Genomic DNA, 25,807 nt, shown 5'->3' with positions numbered 1-25,807 from the left:
CAGCAATGGCTTTAGCCAGATTAGCCTTGATGAGTGAAAGTCCACGTTGCTGAGCCCATGCATAACCTCCATCCCTACCACCATGACCACTTTTTTCATGAGCCCATTGGGCAATGACAAGTATTGCTGGGGAAACAGGCTGACTGGTATCCACAGAACAGGTCATCTTATCCACTTGATTATTAAAACTTTCCTCTGCTGGTCACCTTCTGGTATACATTCACATGGGAAGCAAATATCATCATGTTTTTAGCCCACTCAAGTCTATCCACATAGCTCTTCTAGTTAATAAACAATCGTTAGACCACAACTGAATAGGATGATCTATACATTGAAAGGAAGGAAGCGATTGGGATTTGGCATATGCGTCTCAATACTGCTGAATGTTGGATGGCCAAGTGATGAAGCTTTGAAATTCATCTCCACTGTGGTAACTGATTTTCAGCTGCCTCCATACACCAATGACTGCCAGGGCTGTTTTTCTTGTAGTTTAGAACTGCAAGTTCTTTCTTGGCACTTCCCATTCAAATATTGAAAATGGCCTGCTGGCTCATTTCTTACCCTTTTGCTCAGGGCATATATAAATATTCACTAGAGATTCCGTGGCTATGTATGTGTATTTTTTTTATTATTATTATTAACAGAAAGAAAGAAAAAAAAAAGAAATTAACACAACATTTAGAAATCATACCGTTCTACATATGCACTTAGCAATTCTTAACATCATCACATAGATGCATGATCATCGTTTCTTAGTACATTTGCATCAGTTTAGAGGAACTAGCAACACAACAGAAAAAGATACAAAATATTAATATAGAGAAAAGAAATAAAAGTAGTAATAATAGTAAAAAAAAAACCTATAGCTCAGATGCAGCTTCATTCAGTGTTTTAACATGATTACTTTACAATTAGGTATTATTGTGCTGTCCATTTTTGAGTTTTTGTATCTAGTCCTGTTGCACAGTCTGTATCCCTTCCGCTCCAATTATTTGAGAATAAACTTGAAATATGTATATTTTATAGCACCTGACCCATCCCCCTTGCTATATATTTTCCCAGCAGTGAGGGAGTAAGGTTCCTTAACTACAGAATATGGAAGAGGTATGCATGTAAAGTATCTGCCTGTGACTTCAGAGATCTGTTGGCCATAGGAAATTGATGCTCACTAATGAAGCTTATCTTGCTTTGCCTCTACTCTATGTGATTAAGCAGTGTTCAATCCACTGCCTAAGTCAGTCTGTTATTGGCAAATCCAACACATTTATGGAGTGGGTTGACATCTCTCAATAGGACTCCTAACCTACCACAGGTATCTCTTCCCCAAAAGGATTAGTGTAGCAAGCATGATCACCGACAAAGCACCCTATGACATGGTGGAGGCATAAGGGTTCTTCAATTCAGTAATCCTGGAATGGTTTTGGCACCCTGGGAGTTAACAGGCTGGCTAGTTACCTGTCTCCCATTAGCTGTATTGGGACAACTGAAATATAACAAACCTTCCTGTTAACAATGATGAAACTAGTTTGATGGCTGAGGATGGAATGTGAGATGTGGGTCCTAGAAACAGTAGGGAATCTTTTCCCTGGCTCCTGGTTGCACACTCCCACAACACCCACCATCCATCATGGTATCTCAAGGATGTCAAATGTCTCCATAGGGGAATCTGAGGTATTTTTCCATAAATGTAATACATGTTAAATGACAGATATAGAAGAAAGCCAGGAACATATCATGTAGTTTAGTTAATGCATCTATTCAATAAAGGGCCATCGCAGACTTAAATGTCTTGTGCCAAATGACAGAGTATGGGAAAATTCATTACTGATTGCTGCTAAATCATATTCTTGCCTTCAATGAACAGCACAATGAACAGGGAAGTCAAGCACATGCACTTTTAATCTGAGTTCCTTGGAGAATTACAGCATTGTTCCCAACTAGGGGGGAACCTCTCAACAAAAACCTCACGGAAAATTGTTCATGAAGCCATAACTGGCTTTTATGTAAGGTGAAAGACATGGCTCTATGATTGCACTCCTGAACAGGATGGTAATGAAACAGTACTGCCTCAAACAGCCCTGGAGGCATTCAGGAGACAAAGGACGTGCCAGTGGAAATCACACCTGCTCATTTTTTTCTCCCTGGGGATGATGGTGGGCAAAGTCATGGAAATTATCAACCACGACATCCCACAGATGCAGGCCTAGATAGACTAAAGCCAGGAAATAAGATACATTGAAGGCCCATCCAGGGAAGACAAAGAAAAAAAAATCACCAGGGAAAGGCAAAAGAAATGGAAACACTCACCTTCAGAGCACTGTGGCTTTTGTTGCTAAAACAGAATAGACAATGCAAAACCTGATGTGATGTCTCCAACAGATCGATGTTTATGCACCAGGAAAAAAGTTCTACTTTGCTGGATGAGGTCAAAGAGCACACAGAGGATGGTCCTGTGCCACCCTTCACTAAGTGGAGTAGTCTAGCTGATGGTATGGCTTGGTTCACAGATCAAACTCATAGCTGTTCAGAGTTCATTGGGCCACTATGGGAATCTGTTCCAAGAATGGCCATCTTCGGATTAAGACTGGATGAAGGTGCTCATCCAATGCATTGAACTCCATGCAGTAGTGATGGCTGTTCAGGCTACTCCAACAACATTCTGCTACATATTTATTAAGTCTTCAGCTCTTGAAAACTATCCATACTCCCCAGTAGCTAGCACATCAATTGGATTAGAAGCCCCTCCAGGTGGGCACAGGGGCTATTGCAACAGACTGTGAGGTGAGATAAATTTGTCACTGTTGACATCCACTGCAAATGACCATTTTAAGCAGAACACATGGAATTTCCATGTAGATCAACAATGTACCCAACAAGTTGCCATGATTGCCTATTGGGTCCACCACAGGATAGGACACAGAAGCCCAACTCAGAAAAAAGAATGGGCCAAATGATGAAGATTCACCCTAGAAGAGGCAGAGGACAAAGGTAGAGCAGTAATATGACTTCTGACAATGAGCTCAGATGACATGTCATGGTGTGCTGAGCCCTATCAAATGGGGTTTAGGCCTTGCATGAGTGGCAACTCAACCATATTAGACTGCTTATAGCTAGTCATCAGTTCCAATGGTGTCTCACCACTTAGGACACAGATCCTACATATGGGAAAGCAATTCACATTCAGCATGTGGATGCTGGGAATCCCACTGCAGCCTTGAAGAAACACATTGGCTATGTGAACTGACATGCAATACTGCAATCAGATCAAAATATCTCATTTACAACTCATGTGACTCAGCAATGAGTGTGCTACTATTTCATAATAGTGGCCTTTGATGTCCCCTATAACCTTCAAGCAAATAGGGCAATAGAACATTGGAAGGAATGACTCAAGTAACAACTACACAATGGCCATAAGTACTTTGTAGTGGTACCTCTGTGTAATAAAAGCTACTGGGATATTGAAAACTGCATTCCAGTAGAAGGAAAACATGAAAAGTCACAAGGAAGAAAGAGCCACGGCATTTTAGAGCAAAGTTCCCAGATGCAGCCCAGCATAACTCCTATGAAAGGCAACTTCTGGAGTACTATTGGGCTATGGTGGAAATGGAAAGGACTACCAAGAGCTCACTGGTCCTACTGAGGATAGACATCCCCTTAATATAATGGGTCCTGGATAGTAATACCCAGGAAGTGCCAAAAGACAGAGTATCATCAAATGGAAGTGGTAAATTTGATTGTGTTTCTTCAGGTCACCATGATACGACATACTTAATGAGGGGTTCGCAAAGGTCCATTAAATATTGACATGTTGCAATACCAGGAGTAGGACATTCCCTCTGTGCACTTAAGTCCAGATGTATGGACTTAAGTCCAACTCATGTATGTCCCACCAGATGCTCAGTACTGATTCACTGATGGGTAGGCCAAGCTGAAGCTGTCTGGCACCCCTTGGGCAACAGCCACCATTTGAGACAGATGATAAACCAGCTCTAGCACTGGAAAGTGCCCAATAGGCTGAACTGTGTGTTGTTCAAATAATCCTGGAACACTTGGATAAAAGCACCACCATGTATTTCTCAATGGCTTAGCAGTATGATCAGGTTTTTGGTCAGAATGTGATTGGAGAATTAAGCATTTCCTAGTGGAATGAAGGGATCTTTCAAAATGTGTGGAAAGGCATCATTTCTGTTGCTCATGTTTATGTATACAGCATGGGTCCTAATATGATGGATGTCTTTAAAATGACATAGCCAATAAGGGATACACAAACTGCTTTTCACACCAAAAGAGGCTACAGTTGTGGTATGAGTGAGGGTGAGGACTATTCCTTCCAGAAGAGGAAAATGGACTCAACATCAGTGACATCCATGAAATAGCTAAATTTTCCATTACTTCTTCTGCTGCAGGGTAGACCCAACACTGAGTTGTACAAGCAGATACTGACACCATGAAATTATGGAATCGGTAACATAGATTATTTCTCTCAATAAATTTGCAGTACATAGAAACTGAATTTTATTTTTAATTCAGACCCTGTGATGTTTCTAAAATTAGCAATGGCATCTAATTCTCTTTTGCAAATTAAATAGTGGTTTCGCTATACCCAACATGTCACCTGCAAACAAAAAGATTCCTATTTTTTGCCAAGTTTTCTGCTTTTTCTTTCCACTCTGACTTACACAAATTCACTCTTACGTCTATACATAATGGAAGCCATGAGAGAAGACAACCTTTTATTGGTCTCTATTTAGGGTAAAGCAATCAGTCCTTCAATATGTCATAAAACATAAGGTATAGCGATGAGAATAGAAACACTTCCAGTGTCCCCAATTTTAGTAGGAAAGCATTGGTCAATCTTTTAAAATTATGAAATCAACTGAAAACTTTTCACATACGCAGTCTCTGGATAACTTTTCCAAAATAAATATCAAGGACTGGATTTCCACATCTGGACCATCATAATGGCAATGCCCCTGGGTCCTATAGATTTTGGAAGTTATTATCCCTTGGATCAAGATAATTATTTTAATGGGTTTGGACTGATAAACTCTAATTGGCCATTAGTGAGGGAAAATGGGAACTATTTGGACCTCTGCTTTACTCAGTGAACTACTACAGTGTGCAGAACACTCTCAACCACTATAACATTAACTTAAATGAAATATTTTCCAAGATCAGAAAGAAAATAAACATAGTTCTATTCCTACACTGAGGATATTTCATCATTGACCCCAAAAATGTCTATCGCTGATCCTTTACAGGCAACCACAAAAGCATATTCATTTACCCTAGAAAACTCCAAAATCACAGACTTCACATACTCCTTTCTCAAAACTTATAACAGTTCCACCATTGATTTATGACACAGCCAATATCCAATATTTCCAAAAACGTACCCAATCCCCTCAATGTTCCTCACAGAAACAAAATAACTGATGCCCACAACCTATTCTTATTTCTGCCTAAATGATTTCTTTTACATTTAATTCATTCTGCATCATGAAATTCCTGGATCCCTTATAAGGGGTTTATCCTACCAATAAAGACATTTCCATCTTATTTCATATTTTTGTAATTTTTCCCTCTCATTTCATATTATTATGGTTAGTCCAAAATCAAATATTTTTAGCACAGCAAGGCTTGTGTTTCAGTGAATGATAGTGTACAGTAATTAGACCTAATAATTCATTCCTATGGAACCCACTCATTTTATTCAAAGGATAAATTACAAATTAAGGCACTCCCATATTGAGTACAGATATAAAATTCATCACAGGTAATTTCTCTGGTATTGAGTATAGATATAGAATTCCTCACATGTAATTTTTGGGGCTTGCTTATCACAATGGTAGATGAGGATTTTCCATTTCCATTAGATTTTATATTGTGAGTTCTTTCACATGGAATATCAAAAGACCAACTAATAAAGGCTTTGTTATGAAGATGACATTTACATATATTGTTTCCAGTACAAATTTTATTACATTAACTGACATAGTACTGACGAAAGACCCTAACATACTGATTACAAACACTGTTTCTTCAGTATGAGTTCTCTGATGTGTTTAAAGGTTGAAGCTATGGTTGAAATCTCTTCCATATTCCAAACGTGTGGGTTCTCTCATTTCATCTAAGGGCAGAATATTGACTGAGGGCTTGATGATGATGACATTCATAGGTTTCCTCTCAAGTCTGAATAACTGAATGTTGTCTATGGTTCAAAAAATTAAGGTTTTCCCCTCATAGATGGCATTCTTATGGCTTCCGTACTTCCAAAGCAAAAGCTTTCCCACATAGATGACATTCATGGGATTTCTCTCAAGTCTGAGTTCTCTCACATTGTCTGAGGGTAGACGAATGAATGAAAGGCCTTGCCACATGTATGGCATTCAGTGGGTTTCTCTCCAGGTTTGTGTTCTTTCATGTGGTCTAAGATTAAAATATTGATTGAAGGTTTTTCCACAGACAACATTCACAGGCTTTATCCAGTGTGAATTATTTTATGTTGTCTAAGATGACATTTATTAAAGGTTTTCCCACATAGATGGCTTTCACACGGTTTCTCTCCAGTGTGAGTTCTCTCATGTCGTCTGAGGGAAGAACAATTAATAAAGGCTTTCCCACATGAATGGCATTCATATGGTTTCTCTCCAGTGTGTGTTCGTGCATGTCGTCTGAAGGCATAACAATCAATGAAGGCTTTCCCACATGTATAGCATTCATAGGGTTTCTCTCCAGTGTGTGTTCTCTCATGTTGTCTAAGGTGAGAACATCGGCTGAAGGCTTTCCCACATGTATGGCATTCATAGGGTTTCTCTCCAGTGTGAGTTCTCTCATGTTTTCTGAAAGCAGAGCAATCAATAAAGGCTTTTCCACAGGTATGGCATACATAGGGTTTCTCTCCAGTGTGTGTTCTCTCATGTCGTCTAAGATGATAATACTGACTGAAGGCTTTCCCACATGTATGGCATTCATAGGGTTTCTCTCCAGTGTGAGTTCTCTCATGTTTTCTGAAAGAAGAACAATCAAGAAAGGCTTTCCCACAAGTATGGCATTTGTAGGGTTTCTCTCCAGTGTGTGTTCTCTCATGTCGATTAAAATGACTGAAGGTTTTCCCGCATATATGACATGCAGGGGATTTCACTCCAGTGTGAGTTCGCTCATGTTTTCTGAGGGTAGAACAACGACTGAAGGCCTTCCCACATGTATGGCATTCATAGGGTTTCTCCCCAGTATGTGTTCTGTCATGTTCTCTAAGATGAGAAGATTGACTGAAGGCTTTCCCACATGTATGGCATTCATAGGGTTTCTCTCCAGTGTGACTTCTTTCATGTTTCTGAAGATGAGAATATTGACTGAAGGCTTTCCCACATGTATGACATTCATAGGGTTTCTCACCAGTGTGAGTTCTCTCATGTTGTTGAAGATGAGAATATTGACTGAAGGCTTTCCCACATTGATGACATTCATAGGGTTTCTCTCCAGTGTGAGTTCTCTCATGTTGTTTGAGAACATTACAATGAATGAAAGCTTTCCCACATGTACGGCATTCATAGGGTTTCTCTCCAGTGTGAGTTCTCTCATGCTGTTGAAGATTAGAAGACTGACTGAAGGCTTTTCCACATAGATTACATTCATAGGGTTTCTCTCCAGTATGAGTTCTTTCATGTCGTCTAAGGTGAGAAAATCTAATGAATGCTTTCCCACATAGAAGGCATTCATATGGTTTATCTCCAGTTTGAGTTTCATCATATTGTCTGTGGCCAGAGCTTCTAATAAATGTTTTAGGGTTTTGAAGGCATTCATATGATTTACTTCTAGTATGTATCAATTTATGCTGATTAAAAGATGACTGGTCACTGAGGACTTTTCCAAGTCCTTTGCTTAAATATAGTCCCTTTTTCATAGGAATTAATGCATGATGAGTCATTTTGGATCTGAGAGTAGAATCTTCTTGCAAATGATTATATTTAAAGGAATTCTTTTGAGTGTGAGATATCTGCTGTGGGGAATTAGATGAGAGACTGTCAAGCATTTCTCCATACACACATTTCTTCATTTGCCTACATATAAATTCTCAACTAATCCTTCAGTGAAAGTCTCTAATTAAAATCTTTCCTATTTTAGTTTCACATATACATGATTCACCTTCATGCATGAAGATTTTCTCTCATATACCATGCCAAGTGCAGAGCTATCCAATCAATTCTGAACTACATGATGTTTCAAAGTTTATGTATGTGCAGCATTTTTATGCAATCATGTTTTAATAAGGACTCAGATTTTTGCATTCAGTTTAATTTTTCCCTAAATTCAAACTATCACAGATTTTTGCTGGACTACCTTTCAACTCCAACACTAATTATAGGCAGCTGATTGTACTAAATTTCTGATTTATTCAATACTCAGATATTTATTGGAAAACTAGGGTGCACATCAGTGATGCTTACCAATGACATGATGTCAGAATTGTCTTTTCTGTAGGTAAGTTGCATTAATATCACTTCATGCTTTTTACAAGCAATTTTCCTACCTATAATTATTTGAGAAAAAAACATAAATTGTTAGCATATCATTATGGGAATAAAAATGTCGGAAAGCCCAAAACACCCCATCACTGCATTTCAAACACTGACATTTGGCTGAGAAATAATATCAGATAAAGAAATGACTTTAAGAAGAAGATATTAGAGGACCTTAAAAATCACAAAAGATTTTCAGGATTGAAATATGAGAAGAATAGAAGCTGGGATGTTACAGACGCAAAAAGAGGGAAAATCTTCCAAAAGTACGGAGAAAACTCATTATGTGAAAATTTAATTCCAAAAGTACATGAATATCTCTTTTCCAAAGTCAAAGACATTTGACTAGAGCTTGGTAAGTTTATATAATAATGACCACAGACAAAGAAAACTTCTCCAATACCCTTCCTGACATTCCAGAAAACCATAACTCACTTAAGGAAACCTGAAATAGATACTTCCAAACACTCACTTATTGATGAGGACCCTCTACTTCAGATGCATGGATTCCTGGAACTCACCTGGACTCTGGTTTTGGAGAAATTCCCTTCCTTCTTTCCACACTGTCTCTCCTTGTGCCAACTGGGAAAGCACATCTGACTTGCAGACCTGACATCCTGTTTGTAGGAAAAAAAATACCTGGAATTTGAGTTAAGTGTTAATAGTACATTATAAAGTCCACGGCACACTACCAAAGAAAAAGGGAAGCACTGATGTTCAGCAGGGCAAAAGAACTTTGAATACAGAACAATGACAATATTTCACAAGCAAAGGGTAACTTTTGTCCCTGTTTCTCATTACAGTTGGGACATCTTGTTGCTGCCCATGCACAAGTTCAAAGATAGACTACACGGTCTTCCATATTCTAAATGGAAGAACTTCTGTTTCCACAGTTGATTATTATTTTCAAAAATAATCAAATAAGCACACCCTACATGAAAACAATCTAAATTTTACGTGGAAAATGTATCCACCATGAAACAGGTGGTATTTTTTTCTTTTTTAATGTTTTATTTGTTAAATATAATATATATACAAAGAAAAAGCAATGATTTTCAATGTACACTTCAACAAGTAGTTACAGAACAGAATGCAGTTTGTTATGGATTACCATTCCACTATTTCAGATTTTTCATTCTAGCTGTTCCAAAACACTGGAGGTCAGAAGAAATATATTTTTTCCTTTTTAGTGAAAAATAACATATATACAAAAAAAGCAATAAATTTCAAAGCCCAGCACAATTACTTGTAGAACAGATATCAGAATTTGGTATAAGTTACAATTCTTGAATTTTAAGTTTTTACTTCTAGCTTCTCTAAGATACTGGAGACTAAAAGAAATATCAATATAATGATTCAGCAACCATACTCATTTGTTAAATCCTACATTCTTTGTATAACTCAACCATCACCTTTGATCTTTCTCCCACTCTTTAGGGGTATTTGGTATTTCCATTCTAACTTTTTCATGTTGGAAGGAGCTGTTGATTCAGCAATCATACTCATTTGTTAAACCCTACATTCTTTGTATAACTCCACCATCACCTTTGATCTTTCTCCCACTCTTTAGGGGTATTTGGTATTCCCATTCTAACTTTTTCATGTTGGAGGGAGCTTTTGATAATATGACATAGAGGGATGGAACTAGCTGATGTTCTGGAGAGACCTGCCCCTCTGCATTTCAGGACTTATCTAGTCCAGGGACCCATCTGGAGGTTGTAGGTTTCTGGAAAGTTACCCTAGTGCATAGAACCTTTGTAGACCCTTATATAATGCCCTAGGTGTTCTTTAGGATTGGCAGGAATGGTTTTGGTTGGGGTTTGGCATGTTATGATAGGTAGCAATGTCTAACTGAAGCATATATAAGAATGACTTCCAGTGTAGCCTCTCGACTCTATTTGAACCCTCTCAGCCACTGATCCCTTATCTGTTACACTTCTTTTACCCCTTTTGGTCAGGATGGCATTGTTGATCCCATGGTGCCAGGGCCAGGCTCATCTCCGGGAGTCAATGTGTGGTGTTTTTACTATTGGATTCTGAAGCTTCAGCATAACTCTTAGAGCAGAATAATTATTTCAAGACATGTAGTCCCTTATTTAACCATTCAAAATTATTCGATAACAGGGCAGCACTGCTCTCAGTTTTGAAGATGGAGATTCAAGAAAGACATTAATTTGGGATAAAGAAGTTTAACTTCTATGGTGGTGAAAGATGTCAGTATAAAATGAAAAACATTTCACTTATGTAGTTGAATGTGTTATAAAGTAATTTAAAGGTATTAAAATATAAAATATAATGCAAAGAATATAAAAAAGCTACACAACAATACAGAGGAAGGTACTTGAAATAAATAGATGACATGATAGTAGATAGTAGATAGATGACTGATATATATTGATGGCAGGTAAATTTTCAGAGACTCACCCACTGAGACCAGATGATTCATATTCTCCAGCATCACTTCTCTGAACAGCTTTCTCTGGGATGTGTCTAGCAATGCCCACTCTTCCTGGGTGAAGTCTACAGCTACATCTTTGAAGGTCATTGACTCCTGACATATCACAGAAATTTGTATTCATACAGGGCCATCTTTAACAAAGTCAAGAGGGTGATGCTCAAAATTATAGCACTGAGGAAGCAGAGACTGTGTATATAAAGTTGAAAATGTATTTGGAGCTCCAGTAAGATGAATCTCAATGTTCCACTGCCATTTGCCTTTCAGTTACACTCACAGCCACATGGACAATTCTGAATACAGATAACTCCATTATAAAGGAATATCATATCACATGTATTGTGATAAACACCTGGGAATTTCCCAAAAGATTTGTAATCATGACTTCCTGATGCTGATTATATTATTTGCTTTAAAGTATCCATAACTAAAACAATCTTTTCCACCAATTTCAGGTAAATCTACAGACTCATCATAAGGCTAGAACTATCTATGAGATATCCATTTTAGAAAATGACTAGGGTAACATTATTCCTGTATATGGATAACCTCACTTTCCTCTCATTTAAAATTTAACATTATATTATACATTCAAATGGATCTAATGCATTAATGTGTGAAGCACTTTCTATATAAATTCAAGTAACTAATCTATTACTTACTAATGTCACAGGGAACTTTGAAGCAAGATCTAGAATTCAGCAGAACCGAACAGGTTTCACACAGAACTCTGGATCAGTATGTGCTGCCTCCCTCAATTCTACATAACTCAGTTGCTCGTGATAATGTTAAGTATAACTGGAGCAGGATCACAAGTCAGGGACCACTGAGACAGCTGTATTGAAAGATGGCCCTAGTCTGACCACTCCTGTGGTAGAAGACTTCCCAATCTCAACATTTCTAGGGCCAACAATACCAATTTTCATTTTCCTTCTTATATCTCCATCTTATCTGTCTGGTCAAGATTAAAAGAAGTCCTTTTGATGCTTCTGGTTTCTTCAAATCTTGAATAATTTTCAAAGTGCTGTTCATTTTATTCAACGGATGGGAACAATACTTCTTACACACTGCATCTATTTATAACATTTGAATAAAATTGATTTTTAAAAAACTGAAAATGAGAAATTGGGAATAGTATTTATAAGGAAAATTATAGATTTCTTTTTTTTTGAATATTTCAAAATGTACAAATATATTCTAGTAAAACTTCAAAAAAATTAAAATTGGGGAAAATCAATAAACAGTTCCTCATTTCTTTTTATTTCCTAATTTTCTCTTGTGTTCTGGTCAACTATGCATAGTCTGCTACTCCAGCACATATAAAGCTGGATTGATTGAATGCACCTGCTGAAATATCAGCCTCCCCACTCACTGTTAACTTCTGCTCTTCCTTGTCTCTATCATCTATGTTCACTGCATGCCTTAATGAACTTCGGGCACTGACATTATCTATGAGGGCATTATTTCTCCAATGAGGCCTTGGGTTGGGTGAGCAAAGAAAAAACATCCCTTTTATTAAGAGAATAAATGATCTCAATGGAGGCTGGAACTACTGCAATACCAGGAAGGTGATTACTTATTGATGAGCCCCAAACTTACCATAACTATTTTAGAGTCCAGACAAACTAAACTGAAGCTCAGATCCTTGAAGAGCTCATGAATTGATTCAGAATGTTTATGTCAACAGTAAAACCTTATCATCTAATGGCAAGAATGCTATAACTTCATTTGAAGAATTCCCTACTCACACGTGGTTGCATTGTCGATAGATCAGGTGACAACTGTCTTCCTTTGGATTTTCACTCACAGCAGGCTATCAAAGAAAAAGGTAAGCATTGATATTCAGCAAGACAAAAGAACTTCGAATACAAAACACTGACATGCAGCACCCCCACAGGTACCCACATGTGCATCCATGCCACGCCATACATGCCCACATGCATGCCACCCTGGCCTGGCTGGTCCAGTGCCCTGAATAAATGCACCTATGCCAGGCCCCTTATCCCCACCTACAAACAGCACATTCATGCCCCACCCCCAATCCATTCCCTGCCTCCCCTGTAACCTGCACCCTGACCACACACATGCACGTATTCATGTCCCACAATCCCCAGACTCACTCCATGGCATGAGCATGCACAGGCATATCCCCTCAACCCTAAAGGCATGTCCCACCTTCCACACAGGCACCCTCACACTCAACATGCCTCCCTGCCCCAGGAACATCAATGCTCCGAATCCTACGCCCTGATAACCACAACCCCCATGTTCCATATATGCACCTGCACCCTGCCTGTGCATCCACAAAGCCCCCTGCTGATATGCATCCCATCACACCCTGCCTCCATGTCCTCCATGCTGCACCCTGGCCCTGTGCTTCAAGGACTGCCCGAACTACACCCTGCCTCCATGGCCTCTGCACTGCCCCCCAACAACCCCATACTCAGCACTCCACACTCCCAAGCACTAGTGGGAGGATTAACTCTTCCTGATTTCAAAGCTTCTCATAAAACAAAAGTAGTCAAAACAACATGGCAGAGGCACAAAGAAAGAAGTATTAACTAATGGAATAGACTAGAGAGCGTAGATACAGACCACCAACTCTATGTTCAACTGATCTTTGACAAGACCCCAAAATCCACTGCACAGAGACAAAATAGTCTTTTCAATAAATGGGCATGGGAGAACTGGATATCAACAGCCAAAAGAATGAAAGAGGACATTTACCTTACACCCACTACAAAACATTAACTCACAGTGGATCAAAGACCTAAATATAAGAATCAGTTACCATAGAACTCCTAGAAAAAAATATAGGGAAACATTTTCAAGACCAAGAAATAGGAGGTAGCTTCCTAAACTTTATACTCAAAGCAGAAGAAATGAAAGAAAAGATAGATAAATGGAACTCTTCAAATCAAATATTCTTGTGCCTCAAATGACTTTGCCAAAAAAGTGAAAAGACAGCCAAGTTAACAGGAGAAAATATTTGGAACTTACATATCAGATAATTGGAAATTACATATCAGATAAAGGTTTGATAGCCTATATACATAAAGAAATCATGCATTTCAACAACAAAAGAAGAATGACCCAATTATAAAATGGTCTGGAGATGTGAGTAGACATTTTTCCAAAAAGCAAATAAAGACAGCTAAAAATCAAATGAGGGAAATGCAGATCAAGACTACAATAAGATACCACCTTACACCTATAAGAATGGCTGCTATTAATCAAACAAATGTTGGAACGGATGTGGAGAAATTGGGACACTTATGCACTGTTGGTGAGAATGTATAATCGTACAGCCATTATGGAAGACAGTTTGGCAGTCTCTGAGAAAACTAAATATTGACCTATGACCTGGCAATACCACTAGCTGGTATATATTCAGAAGAGCTGAAACAGACATTTGCACACAAATATTCACAGCAGCACTATTCACAATTGCTAAAACATGGACACAACCCAAGTGCCCAAAAACAAATGAGTGGATAAACAAAATGTGGTATATACATACAAGGGAATATTATGCAACAGTAGGACAAAATGGCATCCTAAAGCACGTGACAAGATGGATGAACCTTGAGGACATAATGTTGAGTGAAATCAGGCAGAAAAAAAGGATAGCTACTGTATGATTCCACTTTTATGACTATAGTAAATGTAATCGCAGAGGCTTATAATACAGAATATAGGAAATCTAGAGATACATGGAAGCTAAAGACAAGTGAACGGTTAGCTAATGAGGCTGAACTTAAATGAAAGGAAATGGATAGCAGTAAAGGCAGTTCATTAGTGGGCCTATAAGTAATACTGCCATATTGAAGATGAACATGATTGAAAGGAATTGTACAGAGCCATGTATCTCACCAATTAACAATACACATATAAGTTCTTGGATGAACTACTTAAAAGGTATGACTCTTGTGCAAAGAGTTTATAATACTGGGGTGTAGGTGGAAATCTGTTGAATGCTATGGGCTACGTTTAACAGGAAGACAGCAACACCAGGGGTAAATAACAGGGGAGGAGGGAAAAGAGTTAAGGGGCGGTTTGAATTTTATATCTGGTTAGGGTATGTTTGTTATTTTTCCCCTGGAAGCAATGAAAATTAACTAAAATTGAGAGTGTTGATGATTATACAATTGAGACATGATCACTCACACAGAACCTTGGGTAACTAACTCTCTTAGTGGGAGGTAAGCCAATTTCATTTCTTATAGATAAAGGAGCCACTTAGTCTGCTCTCCCTGAGTACAAAGGGCCAACTAACAAATCCTTGGTCTTCATAATTGGGGGTTGATGGCATCATTTCAGTCTTTAGCTGTTCCACTCGTACCCTGTTCACTTGCCAACAATGCATTTATTCACTCATTCACCAATTTTAAGAAAGGACTTCCTAGCTGGATTGAAAGCCCAAATACTCATTCCTTCTCCATAAACTCCATCAGGCATCTTCCTTCTGTCTTTAGTCAATACATCCCCTTCAATAGATCCTACCAATCCCTCTCCTCTCTCTTTCTCTCCCTCTCTTGTCAACCCTGAAGTATGGAATGCAGAAACTCCCACTGTCTGGTCCACTATGAACCAATTACTATATGCTTTAAGGAGCCTACCTCCCTTTCTGCTCATCCCCAATACCCAATACCTCCTGGAGCCCTCCAAGGAATAGAATCCATTATTAAAAACCTCCTAGAACAGGACTCTTAAAACTGACAAATTCTCCTTACGACACCACCATTCTGCTCATTTAAAAAGCCAAATAGGTCCTATGGGTTAGTACAAAATCTTAAGGCCATTATGCAATTTGTCATTCCCCTTCACCCTATCATACCTAACCCTTACATCCTCCTCAAAAAAATCCCAAGCTCCACCCTGTAGCATTCAGTTCTTAATTTAAAAGATGCTTTTTTTTTTTTGCATACTTTTGTACCCAAATTCTGGTTTTACTTGCCTTTGCGGCAAAGGCCTGGAGACACAGTCCCAACCCAGGTCACCTAGACAGTCCTATGCCAATGGTTCAGGAACAGTCCTCACCTTTTTGAGAATGTGCTAGTGCAGGACCTAGCCCTCCTGCATTTGGAGTCAAACTCCCTCCTTCAGTATATAAATGATTTATTAAGATGCAGTCCTACAAAGAAAGTTTCCTTCAAGGATACCATTAATTTCTTAGCCTATCAAGGTTACCAAGTTTCACCCTCTAAGGCTCAAATTACCTTACAAAAGGTTTTTACCTTGGGTTTGTCCTCATCCCAGGGTAATGTTCTTTGTCATCTGAGAAAATCCAAGCTTGGGATTTCTTGGGTTTATATCTCAGTATCACCCACTGAGATATAAACCCAAATCAAAACATAAAAAGTAAGCATTAGAAGGTAGCAACAGAAATAGCAAACAGCAAAACTGCTTCTGTTTCAAAATGCATTAAATATATTCTGTGAAGTTTTATTTTGATGGTAATTGTTCTAGTTTGCTAGCTGCTGGAATGCAACACACCAGAGACAGATTGGCTTTTAATAAAAGGGGATTTATTTTGTTAGTTCTTCAGAGGAAAGGCAGCTAACTTTCCACTGAGGTTCTTTCTTACGTGGAAGGCACAGAATGGTCTCTGCTGGTCTTCTCTCTGGGCCCCTGGGTTCCAACAACTTTCCCTGGGGTGACTTCTTTCTGCATCTCCAAAGGCCTGGGTTGAGCTGCAAGTGCTGAGATAAGGAATGCTGAGCTGCTTAGGCTGGGCTACGTTGCTCTCATTTACGCACCAGCCAATTAAGTCAAACATCACTCACTGCAGCAGACATGCCTCGTAGCCAACTGCAGATGTAATTAGCAACAGATGAGGTTCACGTACCATTGGCTTATGTCCACAGCAACAAAACTAGGTATGCTCACCTGGCCAAGTTGACAACTGAATCTAACTAACACAGTAATTATATGTTGTGAGCTGTTTGCTTGGAAAGTTTCCAAAATTACTTTAATAATTTAAGGATGAAAGATATAAAGAATGTACTTTTTATCAAAAAGAAAAAATTATAGTTTTGTCCTAAGATCAAATGAATGGTTATTACAGAATGAAAAAAATGCAAAACAAAACCTAATTGGATATGGAAAGTTGTAGAAAGTTCATGCCTAGAGAAATTGTGGTTAAGGTTAAGAAAAGTTTGACAGATCTACAATATACGATGTACAATATGCTAATACAAAACTAAAACTTAGTTTTCTGTTAAAGTGACAAAGTTTTCTTAAGTTATTATTGCATCTTCAGTACAGAGTTTTCCTTAAGTAATAGTGTAAAAGCAAAAAGTTTAGAGTTTGGCAAAAAACCTTCTTGTATCTGTGTTAACATTAGCAAACCCCTAGTTGTTCAAAACATACCTTCTAAGTCTTTTCCTCAACTTTACATAAAAAAACAAATGTTGTTTCAAACCTGACTACTTCTAACATTTTGCTTTATTAAAGTCAAACTCTAAAAAATATTTTTATTCCACGGAGCTGCAAAAATTTATTTTCACTTTATAAAAAATAGCTAAATTCATTTAATAAATTATAAGTTGCATTAAAGAGCTCAGTGTTATAATTAAATTTCCTTCTCAACTACTTTGTTTCACTCTAATGCTTCTCTAAAAGTATTTGCAGTAAACTACAAATTTAAAATTCATCTTCAACAAAAGAAGACTTTTAAAGGAAGCAAGTATATAAATTATGTTCTATCTGTTGAATAACCTAACCTTAGTTATATCAGAAAAAGAAACTAAAACTCTGTTTTAACCTGAAATTCTAAAAGACATCATAAAAATAATAAAGACAGCACAAGAGAATGCCGCATATGACAACTCATCATGGTTAGGGTTTATTCTATCATATTTCTCCTCTCCTCTGAAGACAATTTTAACTCCACTTTCAATATCCCTTCTCATAATCATACTATTCCTCATTTTTGGGTCCTGTCTCTAACAATTCTTAACTAGCTTTATTCATAGAATTGACCAAGCAATGACAAATCAAGCTGTCAGCAATATGCTACTCCTCCAGCAAAAACACCAGTACAAGTCACTGCCCTGTGACAAAACATAGGGACAGCTCTACGCTCTCCACCAGTCAGAAACAGATACAGAAGACAGTCCTTTGCCCTTCAGTATCCCAAGAAAACTAAAAGAAAAAGGCTGGGGTGTTAGGTAGAACCCCTTCCTCCATGATCTGACCAACCCCTAGCAAATATTCCAAGAAGCTTCCTCACCCATGATTTCCAGGAAACCCACTGAGACCACCCCAGCCCCACACCCTCTTATCCTCAAGAAGCTGTAATCTTGCAATAAACTCCCCTTATCAAACATCTGCCCTCCAGCAGTTGCAACCCTGCATCACTACAGTGGCATTTAAATTTGAAACCTCACCAATGAAAAGCTACCAGCTCCCCACTTAGCCCTCCACTGCTAAACCAACCAATGAGAACATGCCAATTTCCCTCATCCAAACGAGACAACTAAAATCCACCACCTCCTTTACCCTATTTCCTGCCAACCATCCTATATAACCTATACCCCTTTCCCTGCTCAGGGCTGTCCCCAACTAAGGCTCCAGCCCACCTGTGCATAGCCTTTCAATAAAGCTCCTTTGAGCGAGGTTTGGTCATTTCTCCTCCTTCCGTGCATCTAATGGCAGAGCCCCAAAATATATGAAGTAAATATTGACAAATTTGAAGTGAAAAGTAAAAACCTCTATATTAATAGTAGGAGATTTCGATACACCACTTTCAATAAGATTCCATGCACCATGAATTAATAAAAACAATTTGCAATGGAATATTATTCAGCCATAAAAAGGAAAGGAACGAAGTTCTGATGCATGCAACAATGCAAATGAACCTTGAAGATTTCATGTTGAGTGAAATAAGCTAGACACAAAAGGACAAATGTATGATCTCCCTGATATAAAATAATTTTAATAAATAAATTCAGTCAGAAATTAAAACTTAAAAAGCAAAACAAAGAACAACACTGTATAACACAGTGAATCTTATTGTAAAAGATGGACTATAGTTCATAGTACAATTTTTAAAAGTCCTCTTAAATTGTAACAAGTGCACCAAATTAATGCAAGGAGTTAATAGGATAGTATCTGGGAATTCTATTTTATGTATGATTTTACTGTAAACCTATAAGGTCTCTAATAAACAAAAGACTGAAGATGAAGGAAAAAATCAGTGAACTTGAAGATAAAGACAGCCGAAACCAGCTGTGGAGCAGAAAGAAGGAAAAATGGAAAAAAAGCGTACAAAGCCTGAGGAACTTATAGGACAATGCAGTTGTTTGTAACTGTATGTACCCCAGAAAAACATGTTCTCAAATCCAATCTACTCCTGTGTGTGTGGACCCATTATAAGTATAACCTCTAGAAGAAGCTATTCAATTAAGGTGTGACCCACCTAATTCAGGATTTTTTTTAACATTTTTATTGAGAAATCTTCACACACATACATTCTATACATGGTGTACAATCAATGGCTCACAGTATCATCACATAGTTACAGTCACATTGTAAAAGTTATACCTTTATACAATCATATAAAGATACACAATCATTTTCAAGAATGAAGACTATGGGAACAAGCTCAGCGGCTTCAGGTACTTCCCTCTAGACACTCCAATACACCATCAACTAAAAAGGGATATCCATATATCCTTTTTAGATATATGCATAAGAATAACCTCCAGGATAACCTCTCAATGCTGTTTGAAATCTCTCACCCACCAAAACTTTACTTTGTCTCATTTCTTTCTCTCCACTTTTGTCAAGAAGGCTTTCTCAATCCCTTGATGCCAGGTCCTGGCTCATCCTGGATTTCTTTCCCACGCTGCCAGGAAGATTTACACCCCTGGGAGTCATGTCCCATGTGGGAGGAAAGACAGTGAGTTCACCTGCCAAGTTGGCTTAGAGAGGCCACATCTGAGCAAAAAAAGAGGTTCTTTGGGGTGACTCAGGCATAATTTTAAGTAGGCTTAGCTTATCCTTTGCAGAAATAAGTTTCATATGGTTGAAAGCCAAGATCAAGGGCTCAGCCTGTTGACTTGGTTGTCTCTACTGCTTGTGAAAACATGAGAAATGCTCCATATTGGAGAAGGTGAATAATCCCTCCTTTCTCCCCAGACCCCCAAGGGGACTGTGCAAATACTTCTTTGTCTAAATTACTCTGGGATATATTGGGGCATCACACTAACCTGGACAAACCAACTAAATCTCACACCATATTCAAGATTCCATGTACTTACAGTATTCAACTAAACTGACCATACAAGATAAACTAGAGATATAAATTTTGCACCAAATAGACATCTCTCCCTTTGGACTCACACAGAAGTTGAAATTTTTAAATATGGAAAATATCATCCTTTACCCTGTATTCTGAAATACCTTAGTCCTATCCAGAGCAGCTTCATTCGTATCTCTAGTTAAAGTCTGATGCCTTTTTCAACTTTTTAAACAGTTCCTGTATAGGGTACTGCTGACTTTCATAGCTTCAGAGCTCTAACTCTGAGTCTCGGGTTTCACATACATACCAAAAGTTTCTGGGAACAACCAGGTTATAAACAGTTCAGTATTTCAGTTACACCTTCAGGATGGGTCTTAATCCTCTTGTGTAGCCTTCTATTACTGAGAGAGAGAGACAGAAAGAGAATGACAGACACAGAGAGAATCAAAAAGAGACAGAGTGAAGTGAGAAGTCAGAATCTGAAAGAGATGAAACCTGGAAGACAAGGGAGAGAGCAGCAAATCAAGTGGCACAAGAGCCAAGGATCACGAGCAGTCTTTCTTCAAAGGGAAAGTACTACCCTGATGAGGGTTTGATTTGGAAATTTTCATGACTACAAAATTATAAGCTTCTAAGTTAACAAATTCCCATGGTTTAAGGTAAATCATTTCATGATATCTGCACTGAGCAACCAAGGAAACTAAAACAGATTTTGGAACCAAGGCGGGGGGGGGTGTGTGTGTGTGTGCTGCTATTGTAAAACCAAAAGGTAGTAAAGTCTACCTTTTCATTTATGATATTATTTGTATTCTCCCTCTTTCTGGTCAGTCTAGCTAAAGGTTTGTCCATTTTACTGATCTTTTCAAAGAACCAACTTTTGGGTTGTCAATTCTCTATATTGGTTTTTATACCCTATTTCATTTATCAATCCTATGTTCATTATTATTTTCTTCCTTCTGCTCCTACTGTGTTTAATTTGTGCTTCTTTTTTTTTCTGGTTCTTTCATTTCTGAGGTTGTCTTTCTCCATTTCACTGTTAAGCACTTAGAAGCTATTTCAATACTGCCTTTGCTCCATACCATAAATTTTGCTTTGTCCTATTTTCATTTTCATCTTTCTCAATATTTCCTAATTTCCACTGTGACTTCCTCCTTAAGACACTGGTTGTTTAATTTCCAATTATTTATCAGTTTTCCCTTGTTCTGTTATTGACTTCTGGCTTCCCTCTGTTGTGGTCAGAATATAAATTGTATGATTTCAATGTTTTTAACTTACTGACACGTTTTTTAATCTGACATATGGTCTACCCTGGTAAATGATCTGTGTACACCATAGAAAAAAAATGTATATTCTGTTGTTTGGTGCAGTGTACCATATATCTCTGTTAAATCTAGTTGGTTTAGAATATCATTCTAGTCTTGTATTTCTTTCTTAATTTGTTTATTCTATGCATTATTGAAAGGGGTGTATTAAGGTCTCCTACCGAAATTGATCTACAGATTCAATGAAATAGTGATCAAAATTCCAATAGCTTACTCTACAGACATGGAAAAGTTAATTATCAAATTTACCTGAAAGGGTAAGGGGCCTCAAACAGCCAAAACACATACTGAAAAAAATTGGGAGGACTCACACTTCCTAACTTTAAGGCTTATTATAAAGCCACAATAGTCAAAATAGCATGATACAGGTATAAAGATAGAAATATTGGTCAAGAGAAATGAATTCAGTTCAGAAATAGACCCTCACATCTATGGTCTATTGATTTTTGACAAGGCTCCCAAATCCAATCAACCAGGATAGAACACTCTCTTCAATAAATGGTACTGGGAGAAATACTTATCCATATCCAAAAGAAATGAAAGTGGATCCCTATCTCACTCCATATACAAAAATTTAACTCAAAATGGATTGAAGACATAAATATATAAGCCAGTACCATAAACCTCCTAGAATAAAATACAGGGAAACATCTCCAAGACATAGTGATAGGAGACAGTTTCTTAGAACTTATACCCAAAGTACAAGTAACTAAGAAAAAAAAATAGATAAATGGGACCTCCGTGGTATTGAATATTGCTGTGCTTTAATGGACTCTGTCAAAAGTGTGAAAAGGAAGCAAACTCAATTTGAGAAAATACATGGAAACCACATATCTGATAATGGTTTGATATCCAGAAGATTTAAGGAAATTCTACAGTTCGACCACAAAAAAGAGGAACAACCCAATTAAAAATGGGCAAAAGTTATGAATGCTTTCCCAAAGAGGAAATACAAATGCTTTGAAGCCATTTTCATAAACTATTTTGGAAATGCAAATCAAAACCACAATGAGGTATTATTTCACATCCAATGGAATGTGCACAGGAGAATACCAGTGTTGGAGAGGATATGGAGAAACAGAAACAGTTATTCATTCCTGGTGTAAATGTAAAATGGTAAAATAGAACCATGGAGAATGGTTTGGTGGTTCTTCAGAATAGCGTTGCCTTACAATCCAGCAATCCTGCTACTCAGCATATACCCAAGAGATCTGAAAGCGGGGATGCAAACACACACTTGCACACCGATGTTCTCAGCAACATTATTCACAACTGCCAAAGGAATGGAAACAACCCAAGTGCCCATGAATAGATGAATAAACAAACATGGCATATATCTATGATGGAAAATTACTCAGTAATAAGAAGGAATGAAGTCTTGAAGCATGCAACAACACAGATGACTCCTGAGAATATTATCTTGAGTGAAATCAGTCAGATACAAAGGGACACATATTGTACAACCTGACCAATATGACCTAAGTATAGAATGTAAACTCATAGTCATGAAATCTAAACTACCAGGTTACTAGAAGATAGAACAAGGTAAAGAATGGGGAGTGGTTGCTTAATGAGAGCAGAATTTTTAACTAGAGTGAACTGAAATGTTGGAAATGGATAGAGATGACGGTAGCATATATTTGTGAGTATAACTAATAGTCCTAAGTTTTATGTGAATATGATTGAAAGGAGTAATTTAGAATCATGTATGTCACTAGAAGGAAAGCTAGAGTTTAAAATATGGGAATGTATAATGCAGTGAACACTATGGTCAACAATAACTATGATTACCAGTACAAATGTAAATAAATTCTTTCATAACCAGAACAAATGGACAAAACTGGAGTTAATAACAGTGGTATATAGGAAAAAAGGTACCTATAACAAACTATAGACAACAGTTAACAGTAATATCTTAATAGTCTTTCATCAACAGTAATGAATGTACCACATTAATACTTGGGGAAAATAATGAGGGGGGGAAGAGGCATGGCATGTTTGGGGTTTCATTTTATATTTTTATTTTTAATTTTTCTCTTTGGAGTAATGAAAACATTTTAAAACTGATTATGGTGTTAAATGGAGAATTATGTGATGACACCATGAGTTATGGATTGTATACTTTGGATGGATTATATGGTGTTCTAGTTTGCTAGCTGCCGGAATGCAACACACCAGAGACAGATTGGCTTTTAATAAAAGGGGATTTATTTTGTTGGTTCTTCAGAGGAAAGGCAGCTAACTTTCCACTGAGGCTCTTTCTTACATGGAAGGCACAGGATGGTCTCTGCTGGTCTTCTCTCCAGGCCCCTGGGTTCCAACAACTTTCCCCGGGGTGACTTCTTTCTGCATCTCCAAAGGCCTGGGCTGAGCTGTGAGTGCTGAGATGAGGAATGCCAAGCTGCTAGGCTGTGCTACATTGCGTTCTCTCATTTAAGCACCAGCCAATTAAGTCAAACATCACTCATTGCAGTAGACACGCCTCCTAGCCGACTGCAGATGCAATTAGCAACAGATGAGGTTCACGTACCATTGGCTTGTGTCCGCAGCAACAGAACTAGGTATGCTCACCTGGACAAGTTGACAACTGAATCTAACTAACACATATGGTGTCAATGCATTTCAATAAATTACATTAAAAAAACAACAAACAAAAAAGGGACATACTTTAAACATAAGGACAAAGAACAGATGAAACAAAAGGAGGATACATACCATGAATACACTAACCTAAAGAAAGTTTGTGTGGCTATATTAATTTCAGACAAAATAGACTTTATATTAATAAGCATTATTAGAAAATAACACATTTGATAATAATAAGTCAATTAAAGAGGAGGATACAATAGTCCTAAGTTTATATATACCTAATAACATAGCTTCAAATATGCAAGTTAAAAGATGACAAAATTAAAAGAAGAAATAGATGAACCCACAATTACACTAAGAGATTTTAACACAACCATTGCAATACCTGATAGAACGGCCAAAAAAATTCAATAAAGATTTAGAAGAATTAATAAACTGATTAATCTACTTAATTAAATTGATTTATCTGCAGCTCTGTATCCAACAACTACAGAAAACCTTCTTTTTACATGCACATGAAACATTTACCAAAATATATCATGTATCAGAATATAAAGCAAGTACTAAAAAATTTGAGATTGAACTCATATTGAGCATGTTCTCCATCCTTATGGAACTCAACTAATCTAAACAAAAAGATAACCAGATTCTCAAATATCTGGCAATTAAACAACATGCCTCTACATAATCTATAGATTGAAGATGAAATTGTAATAAAAATTAGGAAATAATTTGTTAAATAAATTATGAAAATAATGGGATGCACCTAAAGTAAGGTTCAGAGGGAAAGTTATACCTCCAAATGCATATTTGAGAAAAGAAATGTTGGAAAGTCAATGATTGGTAATCTAAGTTTCAATCTAAAGAATTTAGAAAAAGATGACCAAATTAAATCCCAAGAAAGCATAAGGAAATCCGGAACAATAAAGATATGAGCAGAAATTAATAACTAGAAAATAAACATGCAAATAAGAGAAAATCTATATAACAAAACTATATTTTTTAAAACATTAATACAATTATTATACCCTTCATAAGACTGATACCACAGAGAGCAAGTGAGAGACAGATGGAAGAAAGGAGCGAACACAAATTACCAATATCATGAAATGAAAATAAGAGGATACATGAATAACTACCAAAAAAATTGACAAACTAGATGAAATGGACAAGTTCCTTGAAAAATGCTACTTTTGGGTCACAAAAAGAAAATCTGAATTACCCTATACCTATTAAAGGAATTAAATCTATAATTAAAAATCTTCCAAAACACATCTCTAAGCACAGACAGCTTCACAGGTCAATTTTCCTAATCATTAAAGGAGCAATAATACCATTCTTTACAAATTACCCTAGAGAAGAAAATGAAAGGACATAGTTGTCAATTTGTTTTAGGAGGAAAGAATAAGCAATACATTAAAAGATTCTTCCAGGAATGCAAGGTAGTTTTACATATAAAAATAAATCAATGTAATTTAGTACATAACCAGAATAAGAGGAAAAACCCATAGGATTATCTCAGTAAAGGAATTAAACTTGATAAAAATCAATCCTCTTCAAACTAGGCACAGAAGGGAGCTCCTTTACCTGATAAAGGGTATCACAAAACATCTTTAAATCTTAAATACATTCCTTCTCAGATCAGGAACAAATCAAAGACTATCCACTA

General features: G+C 37.3%; 1 protein-coding gene across 1 annotated transcript in view; it reads right to left on the bottom strand.

Moving 5' to 3' along the window:
• Positions 1-642: 642 nt before the first annotated feature.
• LOC143647066 (uncharacterized) overlaps positions 643-25,807 on the bottom strand; it is a 49,109-nt gene continuing 23,944 nt past the window's right edge. Inside the window, 7 exon segments of the mRNA XM_077116696.1 lie at positions 643-6,409; positions 6,411-6,487; positions 6,490-8,005; positions 8,454-8,536; positions 9,047-9,142; positions 10,950-11,076; positions 12,729-12,793. Of these exon segments, the coding sequence (XP_076972811.1) occupies positions 6,338-6,409; positions 6,411-6,487; positions 6,490-8,005; positions 8,454-8,536; positions 9,047-9,142; positions 10,950-11,076; positions 12,729-12,740 (1,983 nt within the window). The 5' untranslated portion in view covers positions 12,741-12,793 and the 3' untranslated portion in view covers positions 643-6,337.

This window comes from Tamandua tetradactyla, chromosome 9, assembly GCF_023851605.1.
Source record: "Tamandua tetradactyla isolate mTamTet1 chromosome 9, mTamTet1.pri, whole genome shotgun sequence".
NCBI classification, from domain to species: Eukaryota; Metazoa; Chordata; class Mammalia; order Pilosa; family Myrmecophagidae; genus Tamandua; species Tamandua tetradactyla.
The sequence above is the reverse complement of the archived record's forward strand: the minus strand, read 5'-3'. Positions and strand labels throughout refer to the sequence as shown.